The sequence below is a fragment of the Kwoniella botswanensis genome, chromosome 2 (assembly GCF_036426115.1).
Source record: "Kwoniella botswanensis chromosome 2, complete sequence".
Taxonomy (NCBI): Eukaryota; Fungi; Basidiomycota; class Tremellomycetes; order Tremellales; family Cryptococcaceae; genus Kwoniella; species Kwoniella botswanensis.
This window is the reverse complement of record NC_088600.1, coordinates 196,729-222,801: the sequence shown is the minus strand read 5'-3', so window position 1 is coordinate 222,801 and position 26,073 is coordinate 196,729. Positions and strand designations below refer to the sequence as shown.

At 44.1% G+C, this 26,073-nt stretch overlaps 8 protein-coding genes across 8 annotated transcripts; 4 read left to right on the top strand and 4 right to left on the bottom strand.

The window, feature by feature from the left end:
- Window positions 1-37: 37 nt before the first annotated feature.
- On the bottom strand, window positions 38-4,970 carry L199_006963 (uncharacterized protein; the record flags this gene model as incomplete). The annotated part of the gene is made up of 5 exons (XM_064892660.1): window positions 38-448; window positions 533-600; window positions 672-3,239; window positions 3,304-4,077; window positions 4,139-4,970. 5 exons carry the CDS (start codon window positions 4,968-4,970, stop codon window positions 38-40), a joined length of 4,653 nt encoding a protein of 1,550 aa, XP_064748732.1.
- Window positions 4,971-6,365: 1,395 nt separating this feature from the next.
- Window positions 6,366-7,046, top strand: L199_006962 (uncharacterized protein; the record flags this gene model as incomplete). The annotated part of the gene is made up of 1 exon (XM_064892659.1): window positions 6,366-7,046. The coding sequence occupies one exon, from the start codon at window positions 6,366-6,368 to the stop codon at window positions 7,044-7,046; it is 681 nt and encodes a 226-aa protein (XP_064748731.1).
- A 144-nt stretch (window positions 7,047-7,190) lies between these two features.
- L199_006961 (uncharacterized protein) lies at window positions 7,191-8,696 on the bottom strand (the record flags this gene model as incomplete). Its single annotated transcript, XM_064892658.1, has 1 exon — window positions 7,191-8,696. One exon carries the CDS (start codon window positions 8,694-8,696, stop codon window positions 7,191-7,193), a length of 1,506 nt encoding a protein of 501 aa, XP_064748730.1.
- Window positions 8,697-9,595: 899 nt separating this feature from the next.
- On the bottom strand, window positions 9,596-11,203 carry L199_006960 (uncharacterized protein; the record flags this gene model as incomplete). The annotated part of the gene is made up of 5 exons (XM_064892657.1): window positions 9,596-9,837; window positions 9,940-10,294; window positions 10,361-10,525; window positions 10,618-10,907; window positions 10,966-11,203. The coding sequence occupies 5 exons, from the start codon at window positions 11,201-11,203 to the stop codon at window positions 9,596-9,598; spliced, it is 1,290 nt and encodes a 429-aa protein (XP_064748729.1).
- A 1,151-nt stretch (window positions 11,204-12,354) lies between these two features.
- On the bottom strand, window positions 12,355-13,718 carry L199_006959 (uncharacterized protein; the record flags this gene model as incomplete). Its single annotated transcript, XM_064892656.1, has 4 exons — window positions 12,355-12,486; window positions 12,564-13,186; window positions 13,269-13,557; window positions 13,614-13,718. The coding sequence occupies 4 exons, from the start codon at window positions 13,716-13,718 to the stop codon at window positions 12,355-12,357; spliced, it is 1,149 nt and encodes a 382-aa protein (XP_064748728.1).
- A 414-nt stretch (window positions 13,719-14,132) lies between these two features.
- On the top strand, window positions 14,133-17,023 carry L199_006958 (uncharacterized protein; the record flags this gene model as incomplete). Its single annotated transcript, XM_064892655.1, has 12 exons — window positions 14,133-14,391; window positions 14,485-14,507; window positions 14,562-14,613; window positions 14,692-14,774; window positions 14,842-15,008; window positions 15,084-15,309; window positions 15,389-16,067; window positions 16,201-16,308; window positions 16,392-16,414; window positions 16,493-16,664; window positions 16,716-16,791; window positions 16,858-17,023. The coding sequence occupies 12 exons, from the start codon at window positions 14,133-14,135 to the stop codon at window positions 17,021-17,023; spliced, it is 2,034 nt and encodes a 677-aa protein (XP_064748727.1).
- A 3,848-nt stretch (window positions 17,024-20,871) lies between these two features.
- On the top strand, window positions 20,872-22,273 carry L199_006957 (uncharacterized protein; the record flags this gene model as incomplete). The annotated part of the gene is made up of 2 exons (XM_064892654.1): window positions 20,872-21,225; window positions 21,302-22,273. The coding sequence occupies 2 exons, from the start codon at window positions 20,872-20,874 to the stop codon at window positions 22,271-22,273; spliced, it is 1,326 nt and encodes a 441-aa protein (XP_064748726.1).
- A 1,440-nt stretch (window positions 22,274-23,713) lies between these two features.
- Window positions 23,714-25,915, top strand: L199_006956 (uncharacterized protein; the record flags this gene model as incomplete). The annotated part of the gene is made up of 1 exon (XM_064892653.1): window positions 23,714-25,915. One exon carries the CDS (start codon window positions 23,714-23,716, stop codon window positions 25,913-25,915), a length of 2,202 nt encoding a protein of 733 aa, XP_064748725.1.
- Between the last annotated feature and the right edge of the window lie 158 nt (window positions 25,916-26,073).

The window sequence follows — 26,073 nt, the reverse complement described above, 5'->3', positions numbered from 1 at the left end:
CTATATCATTGTAAGTAGAAAGAATAGAAAAAAAGTATTATACTCTTGGTATCTCGGGCGGTGCCATATTCTGACCACTACCCAGATCCCTACCCAACTCTGGATCCTCTCCTTCTTCTTCATCTCTATCAGGTCCCTGCGACTCCCACTGTCTCGTACTCTGCTTCTTCTTCAAGCCACCACTTCCACCTGGTGAAAGGAATCCACCTGATTTAGTTGGTGACTCAGCTACTCCACCGGCTCCACCGGAATGATGAGTCGCATCGGTACCAGCTCTCTTACGCGATAAGATCGATCCTGCCCTTTCGCGTATTTTGGCCATACCTCCTTTCTGCTGGATTGGAGCAGTCTGGAAGGGTTCTTTGGATTGACCACCCATTCGAGGGATGAATCGATATCGGTTGGAATGTTGGGAATGCTGAGATAATCGGGATTGCATCCGTTGGATCTGTAAGTGAAGACATCGATGTCAGTATGGAGTGCAAGCGGATACGTGAAGTTGTAAGTTGTGAGTAGGGGATATTGTACTTACAGCTACACCACCTTCTTCCATCGTAAATCCATAACCCCTTGAAGGTTCTTGTGACAAACCAGTTGACACTACGACGTGACACAGGATATCAGTATAAGAGCTATACTTGTCATTGACGTTCGTGGATGAATCAACTCACTATCGACAGCCGACCCCCTTCCTTGCGAATGCATCCCAAATCTACCTGATTGGAATGAACTCCTAGGGTTTCTTTCGTAACTTGGTCTTCCGCTATTCTGAGCATTCTCAACGTCATCGGTGTTGCCAGAATTTCCGAAAGGTGATTGCGGTTGATTTGAAGTGGATCTCATCCTTTCTAATCTGATGGCGTCTTCACCCTGTGGTTGAGCACCTTCTACATCATCATTTTCGTTTTCATCCTTTTCACCTAATTTACCACCTAACAACGGATGAGTTTCGGGGTTGACATCCGGGTTATATTTCCTGACTAGTCTCATCTTGGCGATATCGTCCCCGAAAGCATTCTGGTCCAAGTACCTAATGATATATCTTGGTAATAGAGCGATGACAAAGACGAAAGGCCAACCAAACCAGAAGGCCGCTGATCTAAATAAGAAAACGTCATTGCCATAAACACCGGTATAGAAAGATGAGGGCGGGATAATTGAATAGATAGCGGTGAATAACCAGATCAAGACTGGACCGAAAAGAATACCGAAGTATGTCCATCCGGTCCATGAATCGATGTTTAGACCTGTGAAGAAGTTCGCCACCATCACCGCACCAATCACCATGGTAGTTGACATTTCGTAGATGTACACATCATATCCGTCTCCTCGCATTGTAGTAGAGACGTAAGTGTAATGGATGAAGAAGTAGATGACGGCAGTTTGGTAGAATCCTTCAAATAGATAATAAAGGAAGATCTTGATACCGAAATATCTTCCTTCTCTACCTTTCCTATATAGTTCGGGTAAAGCCATGAGGGATTCATCGTCAATATCTTTATCGAATAGACCGATCGCCAAAACTGGCATAATTGTCCAGAAGACGTTCCAGAATAGCAGATAGACATAAGCGAAGACGTATGTGGTGGACCAACCACAGAAGATCATGTACCAGAATAATACTCCGATACCGATGATGTTCTTGTAGAAGAAGTTGAGAATCATCGATGAGTTTCGGTAATATGACCAATGACCGTGAACGAACAGTAGTCGCTTGAGATATCGGAATTGAGCGATGGCGTAATCGGACGAGTTGACAGCTTGAAGACCTTCCTCACCAGAGATACCTACACCAACATCGGCAGCTTGAATCATACTGACATCGTTGGCTCCGTCTCCGATGGCCAAGCACATGACACCGAGATTGTCCTTGATGAGGTGGACGATTTGAGCTTTCTGTAAGGGTGAGACTCGACAACAGATGACCGTGTTACATTGGGTTGATAGGGCGAGAAGAAGGCTTTCAGTCTCATCATCTTCGAAGCAATGAGCGAGAGCGTGTCCATCGATGACCAAAGAGAAGCCACCAGGTCGAGTACCATTGTCTCTTCCAACTAGCGAATGCACTCCAGTATTGACTCTAGCAAGATTGGGCGCCTCGTGAGATGGTCTAGATCTCGAGCTGACTCTGGAGAGGGTTCTAGTGACATCTTGCTCGCCGCCGAAAAACCCTTCGAGGGCGTCACGTATCTGATCTTGAATTGAGTGTCGACCTTCCCGAACCACAATCAAATTCGTGTCTTGAGTCAAAAGGTTTGTAGTGTAACCGATTGCAACGGCGGTTTCCAGTTTATCACCGGTAGCAACCCAAACTTTGATACCGGCTCTTTTCAGGTCTGTGATAGTTTCTGGTACACCATCCTGCAACTTATCCTCGATGGCGGTCGCACCAAGCAGGATCAGATTTTGTTCGATCCTAGAAGAGACAGCCTCGACTTGAGTTTCTCTATCCTGCAAAGCGACCGTAGCATTGTGGTAATCCCTGGCCCAATTTTCGTATTCCTGATCACCTAGTACCCTGTACGCTAGACAAAGCGTACGCAAACCTTCAGAAGCGAAGTATTGTAAATCTTGATCGGTTTTCTGCTTGAGCTCCCGTTGCGTGTTGTCTTTGGATAATCGTTCGAAAATGATGTTATCGGCACCCTTGGTCAGAAGGAATATCCTTCCATCTTCGTCTAATTTTCTCAGAATGACGGACATTCGTTTTCTAGCAGAGTTGAACTCTAGTACATGAAGTAGCTCGTACTCATCCGGTTGATCCGAGAAGGGGGTAGACATTTTCAGGATATTATGATCTCGTCCTCTGAACACAAATCCAACATCGGCAGCAGACTGTACGAGAGCAGCTTCGTCAGGTGACTGAGCTTTGTATTCGATGACTCCAGGTTCAGGTTCGGCAGCAAGGACGGTATGACATAAACCTAACACAGCGAAGAAGCCGTGAAGAATCCTTGATTGTTCGGTATCGTGAGCAGCAAGATCTTTATCAAGCTCGTCATCATGGAAAGGAGCGAGAACTTCTTTGGGTAAAGCGACTTTGATGTCATCTCCTTTTTCGTCGCCATTTTGCGCAGTGTCTTCAGAATCGCTCGAACCGGAAGAGGCTTTCTGGACTTGATGAGGATCACTGTGTATATGGGTTAGAGTAGGGTGAGAAGGTGGTTTTCCATCACCAGTATATATTCGTCCACCAATGGAACATTGTCGGAAGATCATTGCATTTTGAGTGAGAGTACCTGATAGAGGACAAAACATCGTTGTTAGAAAGATCGATTTTGGAGATGAACAGTGGGCACCTACCTGTCTTATCCGAGAAAACATATTGGATTTGACCAAGATCATCTGACAGATTCCAACTCCTAGCTGTTGTCCTAGTCACCACACCATTCTTGATATATTTGATATTCCTATCCCAGTAGATATAAGCAGCTTGGATGGTTCTAACAGCTTCGATGGAAATATACAGCGAGATCGGAACGATGTTTTGGAAAGTGATGAAAGCGTTGGCGAAAGTGACTAAACCGTTGATATTCGGATTATCACCTGGAGTATCAGCGTATAACATCCAATAGGCTTGTTCATTATTCCATCTGACTTCGTTGAAGTGATCGACAATCGCACAGACCATAGCTATTAATGCTAAGATGAACAGATTCAACAGAACCTGAGGATTCATCTGTCTTTCCACTTTGGATCTCTTCGATGGTGTTCTACCGGCATTTTGAATAATCTTCGTGTCTGCTCCGGTAAAAATGACAATACCAATGACCCAAGCTGTGTTCTTCAACACACATCCTCGCAATAACGTGGTTTCAAGCGTGATGGGATGTATCGGATGTTGCCCCTCTTCATCAACCTCTTCTAGATTTACTGCAGCACCGTTCAATCTGAACATGTTAACTTCAGGCGCGTCAAGGTCGATACGTAGGTGAGCTTGAGTACATGCTTGAGCAGAATCGAGATGTGATAACCCAGGTACACCGTTTCTTGACTTTAGATTGGTTTCTCCATCAAGATTCTTGGTTTCGATATACGCAACATCTTCTTCCTCGGAGGTGGAGCAGATGAGGATATCTATTGCACCGAGGTTGATCAGCAATGCATGCAATCAGACCAGTGATCAAACCGCACTCACCCGCTGGGAATTGTTCACCATCATAGATCTTCACAATATCACCGACTCTGACATCTTCCCATATCGTCCTATGCCAACCAATCTCATTCGGTGCATCCCCAGCTTCGGGGTCATCCTGCCAATTCGAGACCTGACTCCTCATCCTGCTTAAACCATGATCCTCTCCTCTGGGTTCAGCTCCAGGTGGAGCTTCATTCGCCTGCCCATTCTGCCTTTCTTGCTCTTCTAAGAGTGCTGCTTTCTTGGCTTTTCGTGATTTCAATTTTGGTAATGGAATAGCAGGAACGAACGTTTTCTCTTTCGCTTTCATCGGGTTCATATTCTCATAATTTTCACCACCTAGTACGTGAACGATCGAATGATTCACTTTATGATCTGCCTGATGTCTTTTGATATCTTCGTATCCATCTTTGATCGCTGTGATCGCCAATACCACGATGAGCGGTAAGATGACCAAACCCGGTGAGATGGTTGAGAATTTAGGGAAGAATTGTAAGATGTTGATTGCAGCAAAGAAGATGTTGGCAACTCTTCTAAATTGTTCAAACAAGTTTCTAGGTAAGAAAGTTATGATCGTATATTTTGATGTGACATTTTGATTCGTTGGATATTTCTTGTTCTTCAACAGTTTTCCTTTCTTATCGTAAAATTCTGAGGGTAACTCTTCGTTGATATATATCGATCTCGATGACAAGGATTGTTTGCCTGGATGAAAAAGTTTAGAAGGGTTCAACTTGGATAGTGGTCTGGCGATATTCCGACGATACCATGATGGTTGATGTTTCTTGGACCGAGGTACCAAGGGTGTTTTTGATGTCGATGTCGTAGCCATATCGAATGAGGAGAAGGCGAGGCGAGAAGCCAAGCCGGATTATAGAAGTGCGTGTATGATAGAGGATGGGATGTCGAATGGAGTGATTTTATTGTTGCATCCGATTATAATTGGTGGTCGATGGGATATGTTATGGATACAAGGGATGGGGCAATAGCAATGATGGACGCACAGCCAATGATGATACAATGCTATGATGATTGGTGATGATGAGAGTACGAGGATGAAAAAAGAAGCAGTGTGGGTTAGTTGGTGTGGGTTAGTCAGAAACAGAACACCTAACACTGGGGCTGCATAATTCCACCGGATTGCCGAATACAAATATTCAAACGCGATTTACAATCTATTATGATTACTTTGTAATGGGATCTAACCACGTCCCCTTCGGTCATACCCATCGTGACTAATGTTTATCTTAATTTGATGGTTGATTGTCGGATTCAGGGAATGAATCACCGAGGCAAGTTTGCCTTTCCATATGTTTGGCGACGTAGACTCACTTCACTAGCAAGCGGAGTCTCATATAGCTCGGGACACGATAGCACCACCTTCGTATTTCATGACCTTGCATATGACTGATCTACCTACTCATCCCTGTGCATGCATAGCCAAAGAATGCAGATCATCCTAGTATGCATCGGCAGGCTAGTGATCGTCTTTGGTTCGTTGATCGGTCATCACCAAGAAAACGAAACGCGTAAAACGGAATTACGATCAGGCTCGGCCGCCGTGCCTTGTCATCAAATACACGTTGATGACGCGAACTTGATGGGCATCAATCTAGATACATGTAAACACGATCAACATGACCAACAGCCTTCGTCGATCCATGTCCCGAGGGGGGGGGGTCGTGGTGGGGTCGTGAGCTGACATGACCGTTATAATACTTTACAGCTCCATGAGGCGACTTTGACCTTCCTTATCACCTATCTTGGTCCTTCGGAAATTAGAGCCCGTCCTTATGTTCCATGCGATACTGATCGATCTCGTGTACCGCCTCCTCTTGACTGATTGTCAGATGAGAGAGATCCAGACCCGCAAACCAGGTAGATCCTTTCTTCTCCTTTTCCCTCTTCTTCTAGATCATGTCGTCATGTCGAGATCCCGAAGCTCAGAAGCTGAAGAAGAAGGCTTGTCTTCTTGGGATTGCGTGTCATTTTCTACAGGTCGACTATAACGTCTACCACTATAAACACGGTCCCCTCTACCGATCTGTTCGTCTTTGTCTTTACTATTCGCCACACCAATCCGAATAAATTCAAGATGTCAGAGCTAATGTCGTATCAGCCCACTGATGTTGCTCCCATGTCTACGGCAAGTGACATGACTAGTGTGAAGCCCCATGAACGTACAGTGACTTGTTGGAACCTTAAAGATTGGAGTCTTCCCAACCAAATGAGCATTGAAGAACCGGTGGCAACGTACCTCATGCGAGGAACTCATCCTAAAGGGCTGACCGATCATACCCAATATAACGATGAGGTATCGAAGATTCTAGCCACTTCCCTTGAGCAAAGTATGGATGATCATTCTTGTGGGGGTGTACTCGATGGTATATGGGATAAATCCACGGTTATCGAAGGTTGTCGAGAAGGTGTGGGCAGACTGTATGGCCAATACCCGTATAATCGAAGTCTGTTCCTCGAGGACAAAGCTTCGTTAAATCATGTCAGACGATTTGCCACCATTACGAGAGATCCCAGCTGCGTCAACGGTCTGATTGTCATCAGTAAAGAGGATTTTGGGTTACTTTATAGAGGATGGTCAGAAGACGAACCAATGCCTTGGAAGAGCTTCAAGCCTGATTTCATGAGAATGTATGTTCCTGCAGATGGTACCAACATATACGATGCTACGGGGTATCCAATCGATGGAATCGAATCGGAGGATGTCAGGAGATCAACCTTGACGCAGATCTACAGCGATGTATGGGAGAAAGGTACAAGTGATGGTGAACTACCAAGTAGTAAAGTGATCAAGAGTACTGTAGAGGCCCATAAACGTAGGAGATACGGATTGGTCTGTGTTAACAACGAGACACTCAGTGAATTAGATGTCCTGGAGGACCCAGTGTAATCAGATGCTTGCCTCTTCGAGGCGCAATCGTCTCCGATATGTCATGACATCAGCAGTAATGCACTTAGTGGTAAATGGCGAATGGTATTTGTGCATGAATCAAATCTCATCACCCAATTGCTATGCTGAATTACCTATACTGCCTTACTTATCCACTGATACTTGTGGTGACTTGGCTTCTTCCGAACTCTCGGTCGATGCTGTTGACGGGAACAAGTGATTGGACACCGCCAATATCTGAGGTAGATCGCGAATGAAGATAGATTCGTCTCTTGAAAACTTGTTCAATGTTACCAAAGCATTCCAGGTAGGTTCATCCAAACTAAATTCATAATCAGAACCATCATCTTCCTCTTCTTTCGATATCACTGAAGTGGATATGTTCTGAGCTTGATCTGGTGATGCTCTGTTATACTCATTTTCGTACCAGCTCGCGAAAGTGTTCACATTATCTCTGTAATATGCCCAATCCACCACACCAAGTCTGTTAGCTGTCAAAGGCATGTATTTATCCAAGTCGCTACCTGTTATTGACATATTCCAAACGGTTTCAGGTATAAATGACCTGTTCTGATTGAAAATATCTTTAACATACTGTTCTATACTTTGCTCCCACTCTTTGGATCGACGAATAAATTCTTCCGGGCCAATCTCTGATAACACCTGTTCATCCTGTTCAGGTTCGGTCTCACGGAGAGATTTTTCAAATCTGCTTTTGAATCTCTCCATTGCTGACCAATCTTCGATCGAACCTCCAGATCCACTATGAATATATTTGACGAGTAATTTACCTTTCGAGCCAACTAACCCTTTGCAGGCTGAGTTGTCAAATTGGGGATGAATGCCTGCTTCGAGGTATGGAATTGTCACTACAGTAAATGTAGGTCTCTCATTTCCGCCCCTTTCACCATCATCATTGTCAGTAATTTCCAGAGCATTCATGTCTATAACAAGATCTTCTGTAGGGTTAATACGGTTCAACTCCTTCAGCCAGGACATACCATGATCGAACGAATCATATGTCTGTCCCTTTGTGGAACTCCAGGCATATCTGCCCAAAAGTTCTTCTTGACTCCACACGAAGTGTCTATATTCTTTGCCATTGACAGTAAATGATTCTTTGGCAGTATCATTGACAAACTTTGTAAATTCTTCCAGACTCTTCTGGGTATCTCGGATAAATTGATCAGGCGTAGATTTCTCAGTAATCTGATCCATAGATTTTATCCATGGTCTATCCAATCTTCCTTTCCCTTCAACACTCTCAATCAACTCTTTCTCAATTGATCTCGCATATCTACAAACATCTTGAAATTCTTTCGACTTATCTTGGCCAAAGCGGTCTGCGATTGCTTCAGGATCAATTCTGGGAAATGTGGGTCGACAACTGTAATCATATTGGAACTCCGGATTTTTCGATGATGCAGGATAATTCTCAAACAGAACGAGTTTCCACAGATCGTCAAAGTCGTAGTATTGTTCATGAGAACAAGGTACCATGAGGAACGTATCGGATCGAAAGCATGGTACAGAAATGGGGACTTTCTCTGCGGTTCTATCCTCGTAAGGCAGCGGTCCACTGGAACATACGTATGTGGTGACGATAAAGGGGTCAGTCGTGCTGGGATCATTGATGGAATAGACACGCATGATGATGCCAATCTGATATACTGAAAATTGTTCTTCAAAACGGGCTATTTTGAAGAATGTGTCGAAGCGGAAGATGAAGAACGATGAGAAGTGTGCAAACACAAGGGGAGCTCTTATGGGTATATTATGTATATCTCTTTGTATGTGCGTTGATCTGCACATATTCTAGCCTGCTTTGTCTATAGGTGTGGGGGTGGAACACAGGAGATGCTTCCGAAAAAGGAGACACGAAGATAACCTATCCCTTCCTTCCTTTGATCAAGTGCAAGGCAAGAACTCCAGTTACCCCGTTTCCTCCTTCATCTTCGCTAATTGTCTCTCGGACACTCTGACACTGGTCGATACCGACCTCTGACATCGACTCTGGTGCTCTTACCTCATACATCGAATGACACGCTTGGACATGCCCCAGTGGTGAGTGGCGAGTGGCAAAATCGGAACTGCCGTTAGGCTCCTACCGCAGTCCCACAGTGATAATGGCAATCTCGTACCAGATGTCCTTGAGGTAGTTAACGCGGTCAACATACGATACAACAGATGAATACATAATGCATAATGGTAATATTGCGTAATGGTATAAATCATCAAGATCACTTTCTCGACTTGTCAACATCAAGATGGAAATCATACTAATACTGTACATGCATAAGTTGTAGTTGGATTACTCAACACCGAAAAGCAATTCCTGGGTGTATATATCAGATAAATAGTTTACTTTAAAATATAGATGAACGAACAAACAAACTGATAAATGAATTGGGTATATGTGGGCGTAAGATGTAGAATGTAGATAAACACGCCAATAGATAATTTAGTGTTATTCTAAACTAAACGTCAAAGCATTTGTTCACTCGACTGTTAAGTGTGTAGATCACTTCTGCTGATAATAAATGTCTCTCTTAATGTTCCCTATACAAACTTGATCTCCTCTGTAATCTCTCAGCCGATCCACCTGATCCACCACTCCCCTGTCTGGCCATATCAGGTGCTAACCCACCGTTGACGACACCACCACCACCGCTTGAAAGAGGTTGTAAGCAGCTGATGGGTACCACACCCTTGAATTGGTTGGAATCTTCACACAAGCACCATCCATCATCGTACATCTGATGCAAGTAAAGTTGTTGACTTGGGGTGATTGCTATGAAACCCAAAACGGAATGAACGAAAGTCAGCAAAGTGAAATCGAAATCTTAAATATAATATAGCATCTACTGATGACTAATTTTTTTATCTCACTCACCCAATTCATCCTCGAGAGATCTTACAAATCCAACATTAACCCTGACCATGGATCCGTCCCTTAATCCTCCTCCAGTAGAATTACTTTGCATCGAGGCATGTGCAGGTGCAGCCATAGGGGGAGGAACAATATTTTCCTGATATTGAGGTTGTTGAGGTGGGTAAGAAGGTTGTTGGTTATAGGAGTATTGCGGATTATTCCTCTCCATGTAATTCTGGGGGACCTGCTGTTGAGTAGGTAAAGGTGCATAGGAAGTTTCGTTGGTCACGTAGGAGACTGATCCGCCGTTACCGTTGGCGTTGTTGGAGTTACCGTAGGAATCGGACATTGCGTATGATTGTGAAGGTGGTTCGTACTACCAAAAACAAAAAGTATAAGAATATCAGGTTGAGTCGAAAGAAAGTTGTATCTTATCACTCACTCTTGGTTTTTCATACGGTTCATCATCCATTGTGGTACTTGGCCACTCGAACATTGAACTTCTCCTCTTGGCTCTATCCCTTCGTTGTTTCTGTCGTATTGTTCGAGTCGCTACTATACCAATCAGGACCAAAGCGACGATACCACCAATGATTATACCAACAAGCTGTGATCGAATGTCAGCATCAATATCAGCATGTCCGACTTCTTTCGATTGGACAGGATGATCCAGCATGTCGAGATATACAAGACACTTACCGCACCCAAGCTCAGACCCGACCCTCCGATACCGCTCTTCCCATTCTCACTGGCCGCTTTCGTCGCACTGCTGGTCGCGCTACTTACACTCTTACTAGCGCTACCGGAGCTCAGCGTCGCTTTGGTAGACGAAGAGGAGATGAGGGATGAGGTCGAAGTGACTCTAGCAGAAGAGGTCGAGCTGGATGTGGAAGTGGATGTCAAGGTGGGTCTAGTCGACGTGGTGGAACTGGAAGTAGAAGTTGAACTAGCTGCTGCGGCAGATGAAAGGATGGTAGATTTGGCTGTACCTGTAGACAACATCAACATACTGTGTATTGTGACGGGATGGATGTGGATTAGACTTACTGGATTGGGGTGTAGCAGGGTTCTGCGACCTGACTGTACTGCTTACCGCCGAAGTGGAAGGAGTCAATGAAGTGACGGCTGAAGCTGAGGTGATAGCTGCTGCTGATGCGGAGGAAGATGACATCCTGTCGGTTTCTTCTGGGTCGGTATCTGTTATTCTACGTGTGGTGGTCGTTGGGGCATCGTGGTCATCGTCGTCGTCGAGCGGATGGAGGATTGGGTCGAGTAATTGTGACATTGTTCATCGATTAATAGGTTGGGAAAATTGAGATCAATGAAAGACACCGGGTTAGCTTGTGTTATTCCTCAATGTTGTTGTTTATTCTGTTTTAGACTTCCTCCCAAAAAGATTAAGAGCTGAGAGCTGGCAACTGAGACTGGGAGAATGATCAAGTCGTTACGACTGGCATGCACCACCCTTGACCTGTGCAAGTAACTCAAGAGGAAGAAAAAATACCTTGAACTCCAACTCACCGAGTGATATGATTGGGCTTTTGATTTACCAAAGGAGATACTTTTGGGTTTTTGACAAAGGATTGGGATCGTGGTTTGATGAAACGATATTGGGATCTATTGTTGTTGTTTTGGCTGTGGTTGTAGGTAACAAGAAAGGAGGTGGATTAGCCTTCAAGTATGGGACGACAGTACCGTTGTTACTGGTGGTGGTAGTGGTGAATCTGTGTAGAGTGTCAAGTGTTGAACGTTGAAAGAGCGTGGTGTTGAGGTCGTAATGAGTGACAGTGATGGTAGCGAGGGGGGTTCTTTGATGGATGGATAAGGGGCAACGAATGAGGAATAAGGAATGTCCTCTTAGTGTAGACGGGTCAATGCTAGTGGATAGGGCGATCCCTTGGTGCACTAGCGATTGCAATGGGCCAGCTCGGTCCGATTGAATACTAAGTCACTGTTGCAGCTTTCACTCTTTCACTCCCCCCACTGCGAACACTGGACAGACGCGTAAACAAACACAATACAAAAACACCAAAACACCCAAAACAAAACAAATGGCATTTTACCCTGAACAGTCAAAACCTTAATCAGGACCCTAATGGATAAGACACCAAGTGTCCATCAATTGTCCTATCTACATCGACGAGCAAGATAAGAGAGATGAGGGGAGGAGATGTTGTATCGGATGGAATGGAACAAATGCACCAGAGAGAGTCACTCGTGCCACACTCGTTGATATGCAGCTCTGCATGGCAGGTTGTCGACATTGTGACTAGTCCGAGGACTTCATAATGTTAAATGCTCATATGCATCATACCATACCTTATACAACATCATGTGGGTATACATTTTCTGCTACAGATAATCCCTATAAGCCCAAAGTTACACCATGAAATGACACACCTCACAGCCCTTGAGTACATCTTTACTCTCCACTAATCACCTCCATCCGACCCATCCTACCCAACGAGCCTTTCTATTTTCCCAATGACCCATCATCTTCTCGCTCAACCTCACAATCGTCCATGGACCTGATGGGTCGGTCAACCATTTCTCTAGGAACAAAGTGAGCTAGTAGGAAATGTGTTAATACTGTATCATCACAAATTATATGGTATGGAGTAATCAGAGAATCACACGGTACTCACTACATCGGAAGATCTCAGTTCCACCACCACCCAAACTACATTCCCTCCTGCTTTCCCTTTCTTACAATACTTTGCCAGCGTATCGATCAAGGGTTGAACGAGATATTCGTTATATATACAATCTACAGCTAATATCAGATCGTATTCTGCCTTTTCTTGCGTGGGAGATGATGGCCAACGTTCAGGATGGGATTTACGTTCTTGAAATATAGCTATCCAATCTATTTCTTCTAGGTTTACTTTAGGTCGGATTTCAGGTATTGTTGTCATTTTACTATGACCATGTCCAGATTTATTCTCATTTGATTTGGCTCTGGATAATTTACTATCTTTTTCCTTTTCCTTATCTGAGACCAGTACCGAACCATCTTCAATACCTATCCCATTAATCTCACAATTCTTCTTAACCAACTTAAGATTCTCTAACCTATCGCTTGAAGTGTATCTCCCGCATAATCTACTTAACAATACTGCTAGGAGACCTGTCCCAGAACCTAATTCCAATATCGATGATTTACCAAGAATGTCGGAATTGAATATCGGTCGAGGGTATGAAGTGGGATAGGTAGATTGACGGAGAAGTTGAGTGGATAGGTGAAGAGATGATCGCCATAGGACGCTACCTAGCAGCCAGTATAGACTATTCAGTGAGACATCAAAGATTGATCATGGGTTATGGGTTATGATTGAATGTTGAAAACTCACCAGTATCTCCTTTTTGACTCTTCAACATTCCTAAATCCTGTTGAACCTTCACCACGACGTTGTCCACCGATCTATTTTGAGGTGGTTTCTTCTTCTGGCCTCTCTCTCTCTTATGTACACTACTACCATTGACAGGCACATCGAAAGGAGGAAGTGGGGTCAGATCAATGGTAATTTCCAATATGGATTCATTGGAATTCAGAAACCCCAATCCACCTGAATTATCGTCTATGGCCAGTTTGGTCGTTTCTGGAGAAGCCGATGCGAGTGACATGTATAATTCCATTATCTACTTGCGTAAGATATCAGCATACATCTGTAAGACTGTCCGGAGCATGTACCCACTTCTTCATCTGCATCTTCAACCAATACGCATTGATCATCGAAATTGAATAGATCATTAGGGCATTTTGGAATGGGAGTTGAAGGAGGTGGTGAGGGTGAGGACATGATGTGTTGAAAGGAGGTTTACCTTTAGATCGATTGGTATAACCCACTAAGATTGCGGGGGACACAACATCTCGCTAGGCCTGGTGAAGTGCAGTGCTGCGGTATCGTTAGCTTTGATATGATCTACCTCTGGTATATGAGTATGCAATCGATGGCAATGCGGGTGGTATGGTAGATATATACTCAAGTAAGAAGGTGAATGAACAAACGTTTGACAAAATAAACCTCAAACCTCGGTGATTCGGTTAACCATTTTTCATGAACAATCTCGTTACGATCAACATCTTTCCTCTTTTCATGCCTTACCTTGCACCTTGCTAGATCTACCAATTCACATAAAATCGATCAGTCCCAGTATCTTGTACATTCCAGTCAAGCATCCAGATGACCGTCCAGTAACACCTCGGGAGAACAATGCTACCACCACCCCCAGCATCACGCAAATCATCGTACATCTTCTCTCATCCGCATCAATCAACGTCCGGGTTTGGTCCCACTTCTTCACCTATCAAATCTACTCATGCGAGATTACCTTCGTTCCGAACTGCAGCTGAGAATGTCCTAGGACTGGATCACGAAGACGATTCATTGAACAGTGAAGAGGAGGAAGAAGGGGCAGACAATGATGGGAGGGAAAGAGGGTTGGAAGAGACATTGGAGAAGATCGGGTTTGGTACGTCTCCTTGCTTCTCTTTTCTTCAACCGTATATTGATACGAAATATCATACGATGAGCTTTGACTGATATGTCATGTACATATCTGCAGGTGCATACCATTGGAAATTACTCGTGAGCACTGACTGACATATCCGTGACTACCTTCGTGCTGATTGGGATGGAAAGGCTCTGTGTGGGTTCGGTTGGATGTCTGATAATTCGGCATTACAATGTATAGGTGGGTTATTTCTCACATCACTCAAGGACAATGATGCTACATCATTATCAAAGTATACTCTACTGACATTAATCACAGCGGTGATATTACCCCGTGTTCAAGTCCATTTCGACCTCTCCTCAAAGGTTGTAGGTCTACTTTCGGCATCGACCATGGCAGGTGTAAGTGTCTCGACCCGGACAAACAAACCCTGTCGTACTGATTGAACCATCGTATCGGTCCTTGTAGATGATGATAGGTGCAGTAGCATGGGGTGTAATATCAGACTTACTAGGTCGATCATTACCTTTCAACGCTACGTTGTTCCTCACAGCTGTATTTGGTATAGCAGCTAGTTTCAGTCCTAATTTCGGGGTGTTGTGCATTTGGATGTTCCTGTTGGGTAGTGCAGTAGGGTGAGTAGCTCAAGATCACCCTGCGAAGTGCGACGTTTCGACTCACTCGCGCATATGTCCTTATATGTTAAATAGGGGCTCGATGCCAACTGACGGAACTCTCTTCCTCGAGAACCTCCCTCACAGCAAACAATACCTCCTTACCCTGTTATCAGTCTTCTTCTCTCTTGGAGCAGTGCTCAGCTCAGTAGTAAGCCTGGTCTTCTTACCTGGACATAGCTGTAAGACGTATGAAGGGTGTGATATACCAAACGGAGCGAACGAAGGTTGGAGGAGGGTCATGTTTGTGTTGGGTTTGTTCGTGAGTCACACCTATAATACATTACCCATCAGTCCAATCATATTTGGTCTAAATCGTCTTCTTTCGGGCTACTTTATAGAATTTGGCATGTGCATTTGCTCGATGGTTTCTCTTCCGCCTTCAAGAATCTCCCCGATACCTCATTTCCAACGGACGTGAATCAGAAGCTATCATAGCCCTTCAAGCTATCGCCACTTTCAATTCCAATTCTATGGACATACAACGTGCGGATGTTCAAACTGCAAACGAACAGATATGTATGAACGGGGAACGAACCGAAGATGATAAGTCAATTGAGGATCAGGAGATAGAGGGATTACCTAGATGGAATAATCAACTTGAATTTGATAATGAACATGGGAAATATGGTGGATTGGGAATGGGTAAAGCGTCTGGATCCGGATCAGGATTGAATAGAAAAGAACCATTAAGGATGGGATCGGATTTCTATGATACGTCAGCTTCGACCCCTGGATTGATAGAAAATGAAAATAGATTTGAAAATTCTTTTTCCAACGCCAATATATCCGAAGAAAGGGAAATTCTCTTCGATTCTAATGGTAACAACGACCCACAAGAAGGGGAAGAGAAGAAATATAAGAATACGAATGATGATGATAATGATGAATTTGACAAATGGCATGAGAAACCTCTAGTATGGTGGAGATCATGGTTGAAACAGATGAATAAACTATTCGTGCCGCAGTGGAGAAAGACGGTCATACTCATGTGGATCATTTGGGGTGCGATAAGTTTTGGTAAGTTGGGCTTCTTTCTGATTGACGTAGAGAAAATGGAGCAATATGATAAGGGATGGTGTCCCCCACGAGTCGAGTAATGATAACATAATCAGGAGAAATTCATTAGCTGATGCTGATTACCTGTCACTAGGATACACGATGTTCAACGTATGGTTACCTTCTGTATTGGAAAGTAAAGCTACGGGTGAAGGAGACGAAGCGATCAAAGAAGCTTTGAACGATTACGTCTTGTATTCTCGTAAGTCCGCGATACTCATTCACATATCATTTATCCTATATTAGTGAAACTGATGCGATGCTGGTGGTCTTCAACCCCTATAGTGGCCGGATGTCCAGGCTCGATTGTGAGTTACTCCATCTAATTTGGCAAATGCTATCACTTAAAACGTAGAACTTACGACCTTGAATTATTTGTACATCAGATCGGAGCATGGATGATCCAAACTTGGCTCGGCCGTCGTAAATCCCTTGCGATCTGCACTCTCGCCACGGGTCTATCAACTTTTGCATTCATAAATGTCGAAGCCAAATGGGCTGTGGTAGTTAGCTCAATGATCATTTCGGCGGCTGCTACAGCCATGTATGCTGTCTTGTGTGAGTCAAACCCCTCGACATCGATTCACAATATGCTGATCTGTCTGGTAGATGGAATGACACCCGAAACGTTCGGTACGAGTATACGAGGAACTGCGTGTGGTACTTCTGCAGCTCTGAGTAGATTGTGAGTCACACTCCGCTATTAAGGTATGTATGGGATGTGCTGAAGTTTGGTTTGATAATTTGTTAGTACCGGCGTGATGGCACCTGTATCAGCGGGATTCTTATTAACCATATCTCCCTCTTTGCCTGTATTTGTCTCTGCAGCTATATTCGTTGGAACTGCCGGATGTGCACTGGCATTGCCTTTTGAGAGGCTTGGAGGGGGTGGGAAAGGTGGTGCGTTGATGCATTAGAAGGAGATACAACGAGGAATTCAGAGTACACTCAGCCGAAACGATAGGAGGAGATTGTAATCTAGCATGAGGAAGGGAGAAACGTCTGAATTTACGATCAACTCATTCTTATCAGAACTCACACAACTGCAAGCGCACCTTTGCTCGAGCGACAACAGACTTCCTTACTTTACGAAACACATTTCATCATCTGCAACTCTCTTATATCATATGTATATACCACTGTATCGATATTTCATTTTCTAGATTAGACGAATACCTTACGATTTCCCTTAGATGTATATAACATGATGTCCACTTGGATGAGTATATTTACAATACTACTACTGTAACACGTACACTTGGGTTGCGTTGGGCAGACAAACAGAATTACAATTTTCGGATTTACAGTTCTCGTATCACTTACTGTGAACCAAGTCAGTACAGTGCAGTACTCTGCATCTTTATTCAATCGTTTGAGGCTGAAACTAAGATACGTAGATGGCTTTTAGGCCTATACCTTACTGCACGTATGAAACCCACGCGGCGAGTCACCACCATGCCCTGCATGGTGTACGCATGAGGTAGAAAGATAAACATGTTGTGTTGAGCAGACACGGGGACGGAGAGCTGGAATCATAGGGAAGTCTTGAAAAAGCCTCTTTGTGTATGGCATGGCAGACTTGGTCCTGATGGTGAATACCCTTTCTTGAAAGGGTACGAAAAGCTACGGAATGTATAAATTCCAGTAGAACTGACTCTCGCGTCATTAGGAGGTTCCACCTTGCCTTCAACTTCAAGAAAGAAACGTAACACAACACGGTATGAAGCTGCAGTATGGTATATCAGAACCTACTGCAGCGTGAATTCTGATCTGATTCACAATTGCGCAAGAACGCCAATTAAGTTACACTGGGCTTCGAAAAAGGGAGAGCCGAAGAGAGGAAAGGAGGGGAGAGCTTGCCACTCCGACCGGACCTGGCCGTGCCATGGCGAATGTGAATGTGATTTTTCCAAAGTCCACTGGTTCCAATACCTTGTTGTCGCCACTTGACGGTCAACAGTCGAGTGGCAGAGGGGTATCGCCTGATTGGTTTTGTACGCGAACTCAAGTGGATTTGTCGAACATCGAGCGATATGACACGAGTCGTACGGCCCAAAGTCAAAGGTACAGTGCGTTTGGCTGTGCTGTGGGGCTATCATCGAGACACATTGACAATGCTAACGATAGCATATCCATGGAAATGATTGTGAGTTTCGAGGCTCCCTTTAAGCCGTCCTCATCGCAGATATAGCAGTATGAGCGAGTATTCGAAACACTCATACACCATGGGGACCTGCTCATTCCGCAGAAAACAAATCTACATCCGCGAAAGATCTGATAGTGTCTTCCGGATACAGTACCGTATATTTGGATCTAAAGCAATGCGAACAAGTTCCTGCGACTTGCCTCTAACCCGGCCTATCACTCACAAGAACCGAAAGAAAGGAATGACAGACACATAACACACACTATTTTAGTCTATTACCGCATAACATTTTGAATACCGTACCGTGTATAACTTATTCATTTGCACGTTGATAATGTTTGATCGAAACTAGAAAATTTTCGTAAGATGATTAATCGATGCCGTCAGCAGAGAGAAAAACATGAACCAAGAGTGATGAATCTGAGTCATTTACAGATCACTCCATCGTGATTCGATCAGATCAGATCATCAGCAGAGTGATCAGATCCCACTTCTTAGAAACAGATAGCTTGGATCTTCGTCTCTTCGGTTTCATAACAACAGATCTCAGGAATGCGGAGGTTATGAACTTCTGTCAATATTTACGTGGTTTGATTTTTCTCTTAGTTTCGATTGAGTCGACATGTACATAATAGTCAGTCGGGAAACGATAGACATAAGGGCGAGCTAGTGCATACCTTGTAACGTACAAGCGTCCTGTACTAAGGCGTTCAAGTTTTGGGTCGTTTCGAGATATTTTTGACATCAGTAGAAAATAAGGGTCATGCCACGATACACGAAATCAAGAAAGGTACGGGTGACTTCTCGCTGGTATGTCGTGTCAATTATCGTAATTACCAGAAATTCGATCAACGCCCAACCATTCTCAGATCGAGTTGCGCAAGGAATTGCCAATGGTCGCGTGGGGTAATAACGTGAGCTTTCTGAAGGCTTGACACACGACTCTTTTCTTCATGTTAACGTCGATCTTTCATCAAATCACATGCCGAAAACTTGTATGAACGGATCTTGTTCACGTAAGAAATTGCTCGCATGCCCCAGAAGCGATCTGTAGCTGCTTACATGACTCGTAGTTGTAGGACGATACTCGGCAGCGATGATTTGTACGTGACGTGAAGATCTTTAGATTCAGTTGTAACTGCCTCATTATTATGCTTTTACCTCCGGGAAGTGATGTCGCTGTCTCGCTGTTATACTGCGACTCAAGAAGAAGTCGTAAACAAATGATAACATGATGAGACGCCACTCCACCTGAACTGTTGTGAATCTCATTCAGGTTCGTGTTCAAGGGCCATGCACGAATTCGGTCAAGCTACCGAAGTTTCATCTATCTGTTACCTGAACTCAACTGAACGTGGAGGCTTTTTTTCATTTTTCAACGTCAAACAAAACAAACGTGAAGGTGAACAAATGTTGGTTTCCAGGCTAACCATTGTTAATGACAAGAGGCTGCTTGGCTGCTTACGGATTGAAGGGACTGCGAAACTAGTGCAGGTTGCGAAAACAAATAAATGATTTTCACGAAAACGAAACACGAAAGGGGGGAAATGCTATGCAAACCAAGACATAACGCGTCATGAAGTCTTTGGTTGAGGTATGTACAACCAGTGATGCTTCCGTTTCAAGCATGAAGAGAGAAATATTTCCCGAAAAGAACAAAAACATCCGTTCCTCACCCCCTCTGCGTTCCTTTTCTTCGCCTTTCTGTGAACCAGGAACCGAGACCGCCACAACTTGTTAGGGCCAAAAGAAGGATAAGTTAACCTTTGCTCCCGCTTTACCTGAACGACTCCATCTCTCGGCGTCCTCTTGTGTATGTACGAGATATCAGGGTCATCGGACCCATCTCTTTGGACCTTTTTGCATCAAGAAATGAAAAGATGCCCTGACGACACATTCTAAGGGTTACGCACGATGCCACGATCTCAATTGAGTAGCAGTTTAGCAGATTGCGTACTGCAGAGCTGCTGTAGCGTAGCTGTTGTCTTCTCAGTCAGGGTCAAAGTCGCAGGGGAGAGAAGAGCAAATTACGGTTGGGACCTTTCTCCCTTGGCCCATTTGAAGCTTACAAATGTGGTTAGTACTATTATTATTCTTTGCGTCGACATTCCCTTGGTAAGACGAGAGAGCGATTATTTGGTCGTTTTCTGAACACGACGACGACTCTTTGTTTGACTTTGGGCTTTTCAATCCTTTCGACGTCGTACAACCACTTCTTATTATTGTTCTTTCTCTCCTTCCACCAAAAAAAAAAACCTTCTGTCCATATATATCTGAACTTTGTTCTGATCTCGAACATCTAGCTACACTCTCCTTCAACACACTCTCGAGCGATATAATCATTCAGTAATCAGTTTCTTGGTAATCAGACCAGATCATCTACGACTCCCTCTTCGAAACAACGTATACCTCGTCTCCGTTTTTCTCTTCGTTCTTTCACCAAGGCTCAAGCTCTATATAATTACACACCTTATCACACTCATCCATCTTCGATCACCAACTCTACTTATCTACCAATATATCTTATAAATATCTCAAGGAAAGGAATCTCGGTTTTTTAACGGACAAAAACGACTGCTACGACATACATAGAAATATATTCATAATCAACTAATCGACATGAACGCTTCAACTTCGACTCACCCCGCTGGCGGGTTCCCAAGAATCATCGACAATGGCTGCCTTGAACTCACTTCAGTGATAGGCACCGGTGCATACGGTGTCGTCTACCTGGCCATCGATTACAAATACTCTCAACCACTTTGGCGTGCTGTGAAATGTCTGCGTCGACATGGTCTTGACTCGCGTCAGAAACATTTCCAGCGTCGTGAGATCGCTCTTCATCGACTGGCATCTGCACACCCTAGTATTATCGCTATGGACAGGATGATCGAAGAAGGCGACAACGTCTATGTAGTGATGGAGTTTGGAGAGGAAGGTGATTTGTTCGCTATGATAACGGATAAACAGCGCGTGAGTAAAACTTAAACCTCCTTTCTGAGACATTCCTTTGCCACTCCAAAGCTAATGCCACTTTTGTTTCATGCAGTATGTCGGCGACGATGAACTCATACGCGATGTCTTCCTACAGCTGCTGGACGGTGTAGCATGGCTTCATTCCCTCGGTATAAGTCATCGAGATATCAAACCGGAGAACATTGTCTGTTCGCAAGACGGCACGAGAGTGCGTATATGCGATTTCGGTTTGGCCACCTCGGAACAGGAATCAAGTGAATTTGGCTGTGGGTCGACATTCTACATCGCTCCAGAGTGTCTTGGAGACTGGTTCCCCGACACCTCATCGTATCCTACTCGACCTGGAGATGTTTGGTCATTAGGTGTGATATTGGTTAATTTGGTCTGTGGAAGAAACCCATGGAGAATTGCATCACCTTCAGATGAATCATTCAACTCGTTCCTCAATGATCCCAACTTCCTTCGACGCATTCTACCTATCTCATCTCAGTGTCTCTTCGTCCTCCAACAGATATTCACCATCAACCCTGCCGATCGTATATCACTTGCGGCTCTTCGAAAACTCGTATTGGAAGTGGATACCTTTACCATGGGTGAAGAGGAACTTCGTCTCGCTCACTACGCCGCTCAGGACTCTACTCCAACACCTCAGTATCAGACCGTAGAGTCGTTGATGCCTTTACAGGAAGTACCTGAAATCGAAGGAGAGGGGGAAGGGGAGACTTGGCAAACTGAAGATACGGTTTTTGTATTTGACGAGTTGGAAACACCATCGTTAAGAGCCGACTCGGGACCATTATCATCCCCTGTTCATCGATCACGATCCTCCTCGTCCAACGGAGGCTCTTTACCACCCACACCCCAATTACTCGCCGAAGGAGGTCTCACGTTACCCCAACATCAATATCAATACCAGTATCAAAATCAACATCCTTTCTTCGAAGTCCTCAAAGGCAAAACACCCTCATCTATATCTGAATTACGTGTTAATCCAATTTCACCCGAACTATCCACAGTCAATTCACCTAATCCATTCTTCCGATAATCAGTAGTCAATACCTTTAATCCATTTGATTTTGCCTTTTACACATCATTTATCATTTAGTTGAATCATCTGCATCTTTCATCATATATATCTGCGCATCTTAACAAATCAATTTGTACAACTTATCAATCTTGTTTTCCTTTTTTCGGCATTGATCTTTGCATTCACAGTAGATATTGATATGTGTCTTCTGATAGAGGATAAATTAGTAATGCCCACTTATTTGTACAACTACATAGATAGTCATGAATACAATTATGACCTAGTACCCAGAATGAACTTTGCATTTCGCTTGCCATTAGCTCTATCGCAGGATTTCACTCGTTGCCACTGCTCGAATGAAGTCTTTCGACGATCGACAACAAATGGCTTGCGACGTTGATACAGCATTTTATCTACTGTACATCGCACAGCGTTCCTTGAGGCGTTTTCCAGGACCAGAAGATCAAAATATCAGGTGATGCACAGAATCGGATCTGATCCTGGTACCTGCGACGTCTTTCTCGTTCGCTGAAAGGAGGAAAACGGTCTAGACTTGACGCTTAGAGTTCTTTGGAAAACATGCGATACGAAACGCGGCCGACGAAGTTCGGTTTGGAGTACATATATGCATTCCTTATGAGAGAAATAGTGTTTACCCTTAACGAGAAAGTCGTATTGCTTCTTCAATTATGCATCCTGCTGGTATACGATGTACGTGGTCGCATACCAATGCGTACTCTCAATTGAAATCTTGTTCTTAATCTTCGCACTGAAGGGGAAATATATCTTGGATGTACGTCAATAGGTAGGTCGTATGCCTGAGTATGAAAGAAGCTTCTTTATTCTGCACCTGCTTAACACCCTCTCGAGCCTATTTTCTCCCGCTGAGGTATGCCATATGCATGTATTCCCCTCCACCAGCTGGTGATCGATTGCTTTGGTAAGTTTGATGATGCGATGAGAGGCTGAATCTTTCATGATCGGCATAAACCATGTGGCATTGTTGAATTTCCCAAAGGAGGTCAGACAAGTGGTAGGATGATCGTCGTGCCTCGATATAAAGTTTGGTACAAGGGTAGGTAGCATAAGACGTGCAGACGAGACGTGTTTCGAGCTTTATTCACATAAGGTCAAACTCATGTTCAAGACGGTGCTGTTTGAGCAAAGAAAAGACGCGTTGATGTTCATGTATTACCGTAGTAAGCTGAATTAACTTTGGGGGAACATTACCTACTCTCAATTGCACACAATCCGATGCGGTAACAGACGTCATCGAATCCGGTTCCTATCCCAGTCAGTGTCAAAGATAGAAGAAGCATCAAAAGAAAGAAAGTCGCGGTAGTTGCTGTAAAATACTGCCTTCTCGCCTGAGTGACGGAGCAATCGCAAACTCGTTCAACGACACCCAACAAACAGAAGGCAGGCTCTCATGATCAACAGAAGACCAAGATCTTCAGCATGCCCCAATTCCCCTTCTTGAGATCCAACCACGACAAAGATCCTCCACCTCCCGACACGTCCAACAGTCAGACCTTGACTTCTTCACCTAGCATAACTTCCTCCGACAAACCACAATTCACTCATCCATTCACGTCGAGCTCTACAAACGCTTCTACAAGCACTGTCAACGCATCTAGCTCATCACCTGCTTTCCTACCGGCAGTCGCAGAATCGCCCACATCGAAATACCATCCATCTAGATTACTACGGCGAAAGGCCAGTTTGAGTAACAAATCTAACGAAACTCCTACTTTCTCAGATTCGGATCCTTTGCCGAGTAATAATGTATCCAGTAATACCTCAGAACCGCCCACTTCACCTAGACGATTACCCTCTTCTCCCAGGGAATTTCCTGCTTCCCCCAGAGGATTTCTCTTCGACAACAACAACAACAACAACAACAACAATAACAATAACCACAGAGAACCGAATGAGAAGGACAGGGAAAGGGAAAAATTCGCGACATATCCTACCACTAGGAGGGGATCAGATACATCCAGATATATAAAGTATGGATTACCCTCGCCCACAACGGCCAAGAGATCGGCATTTGTGTATAATGGGAAATTATCCAGTGAAGGGGAGAAAGATCAGGCAGTGGTGATAATACCTTCGGGTAATATCAATAGAGATAGGGATGAGGATCCAATATCAATATTGAATAACTTAGCTGCTCTGGGGATCAGATCCGATAATGGGTCTTTGTCTTCTTCTTTACCTAGAGTCTTAGATGGTGGACTAGGATCGACAAGTGGGATAGGAATATTCGGTAAAATCATGAATAATGGCAATGATCAACCACAGTCACAATCGCAGTATTCTTCGCCATACGACGATAGAAGACCACCCACACCTCCCGATTCCGCCAAAACGCCTTTTTACCCCACTGCGCTCTCACCTCCTCGTCGACCTATGCCTAAATCTCCTAGAGCATTGCATAATCAACATCAACATCAACATCAGCATCAACGGACTTCGACCCCTACGCAGTCGCATAGACCTGAAACTCCACCTAGTGTAGGTATGATGCAGGCTCTATCTGCTGTTGGTGGATCTTCACATGACTCACACGATCTTTCCCCTTCGCCTAGTATGAATAGACCAAGAAGGGGTTCGGAGAAACCTAGAGTAACAGCCGAATGGCTAGCACGTAAACCATCTTTTTCCACTCCTTCTTCATCTGCCCCAGCCAATAAAGCAATAAGACATCGTCCGTCACTTTCTGTCGATCAACCACCTTCCTCTTCCCCTTCCAATTTCCCTACACTTCGTAATCAAGCTTCATCTGATTCTCCCATAATACCAATACCAGTACCAAAACGTCAAGGATCATTAGATGATTCACCTAAGATACTCGAACTTGCCACAGACAACGAAAATGAAAGTAGAACTGGGAGGCCATCTTTTTCCAGCGATACAGAGGGATTATCATCAGATGGTGAAATAGGGTTGAACCCCCGTCGGAGATCGTTACTCACAGGAGGGAATCATACCCCTTCTCGAAGCGGAAATAGGAAATCTTCTTTGGTACCTGGTACCGGTACTAGCGGAGGAGGATTTGAAGTAATTGTTAACTGTATTGATAATAGACCTCGTGAGGGGGACGATGAAGATGGAGATGGAGAGATCAAATGGGAAGTAACGATAAAGAAACAGAGTACAACCAAATCAGATAATATCGTTGGAAGTAGTCCCGTCCAACTTTCAACTAATGGTGTTAATGCCCAAGCTCCCTTATCGGCAAGCTCAATCAATCTTAGTCTATCGTTAGATCAACCAACAGGTAAATTGGTATTTATCAGTTTCCCGATGGATATCCATGCGACTCCAACAAGGAAAAGAAGACCAAGTACAGCTAATGCGAATGCGAGGATCAATCATATTGTTTCTTCTCCTCGACCATCGACTCCACCCAACCAATTGGCTAGTAGGGTAGATCTGGATGATACCTTAGCTCAGAGTCAGAATCAAACACCTACCAGGACCCCATCGTCTAGGAGGAAACCACCCCCGCCCTGGCCTTCGCCTAGAACAGATAGACCGATCCCTTCTCCGCCTGCTTCACCAAGAGACGTGTTCACTCCGAAAAAGACACCCTCAAGAGTAGGTGTCAATGGGGATCTATTGAATAAAATCACTCGAGGGGACGTATCGGAATGAGCAATGACATTCAAGATGGAGATTACATTGGACGAATTGTTCTTAGATTTACATCGTGAATGTATTGGACATTGATAGTACATTTCGTACATTGTATCAGTTAGTTCATATACACCATGTTCAATGTACTCAACGCATATGCATATTTCTATAGTTTT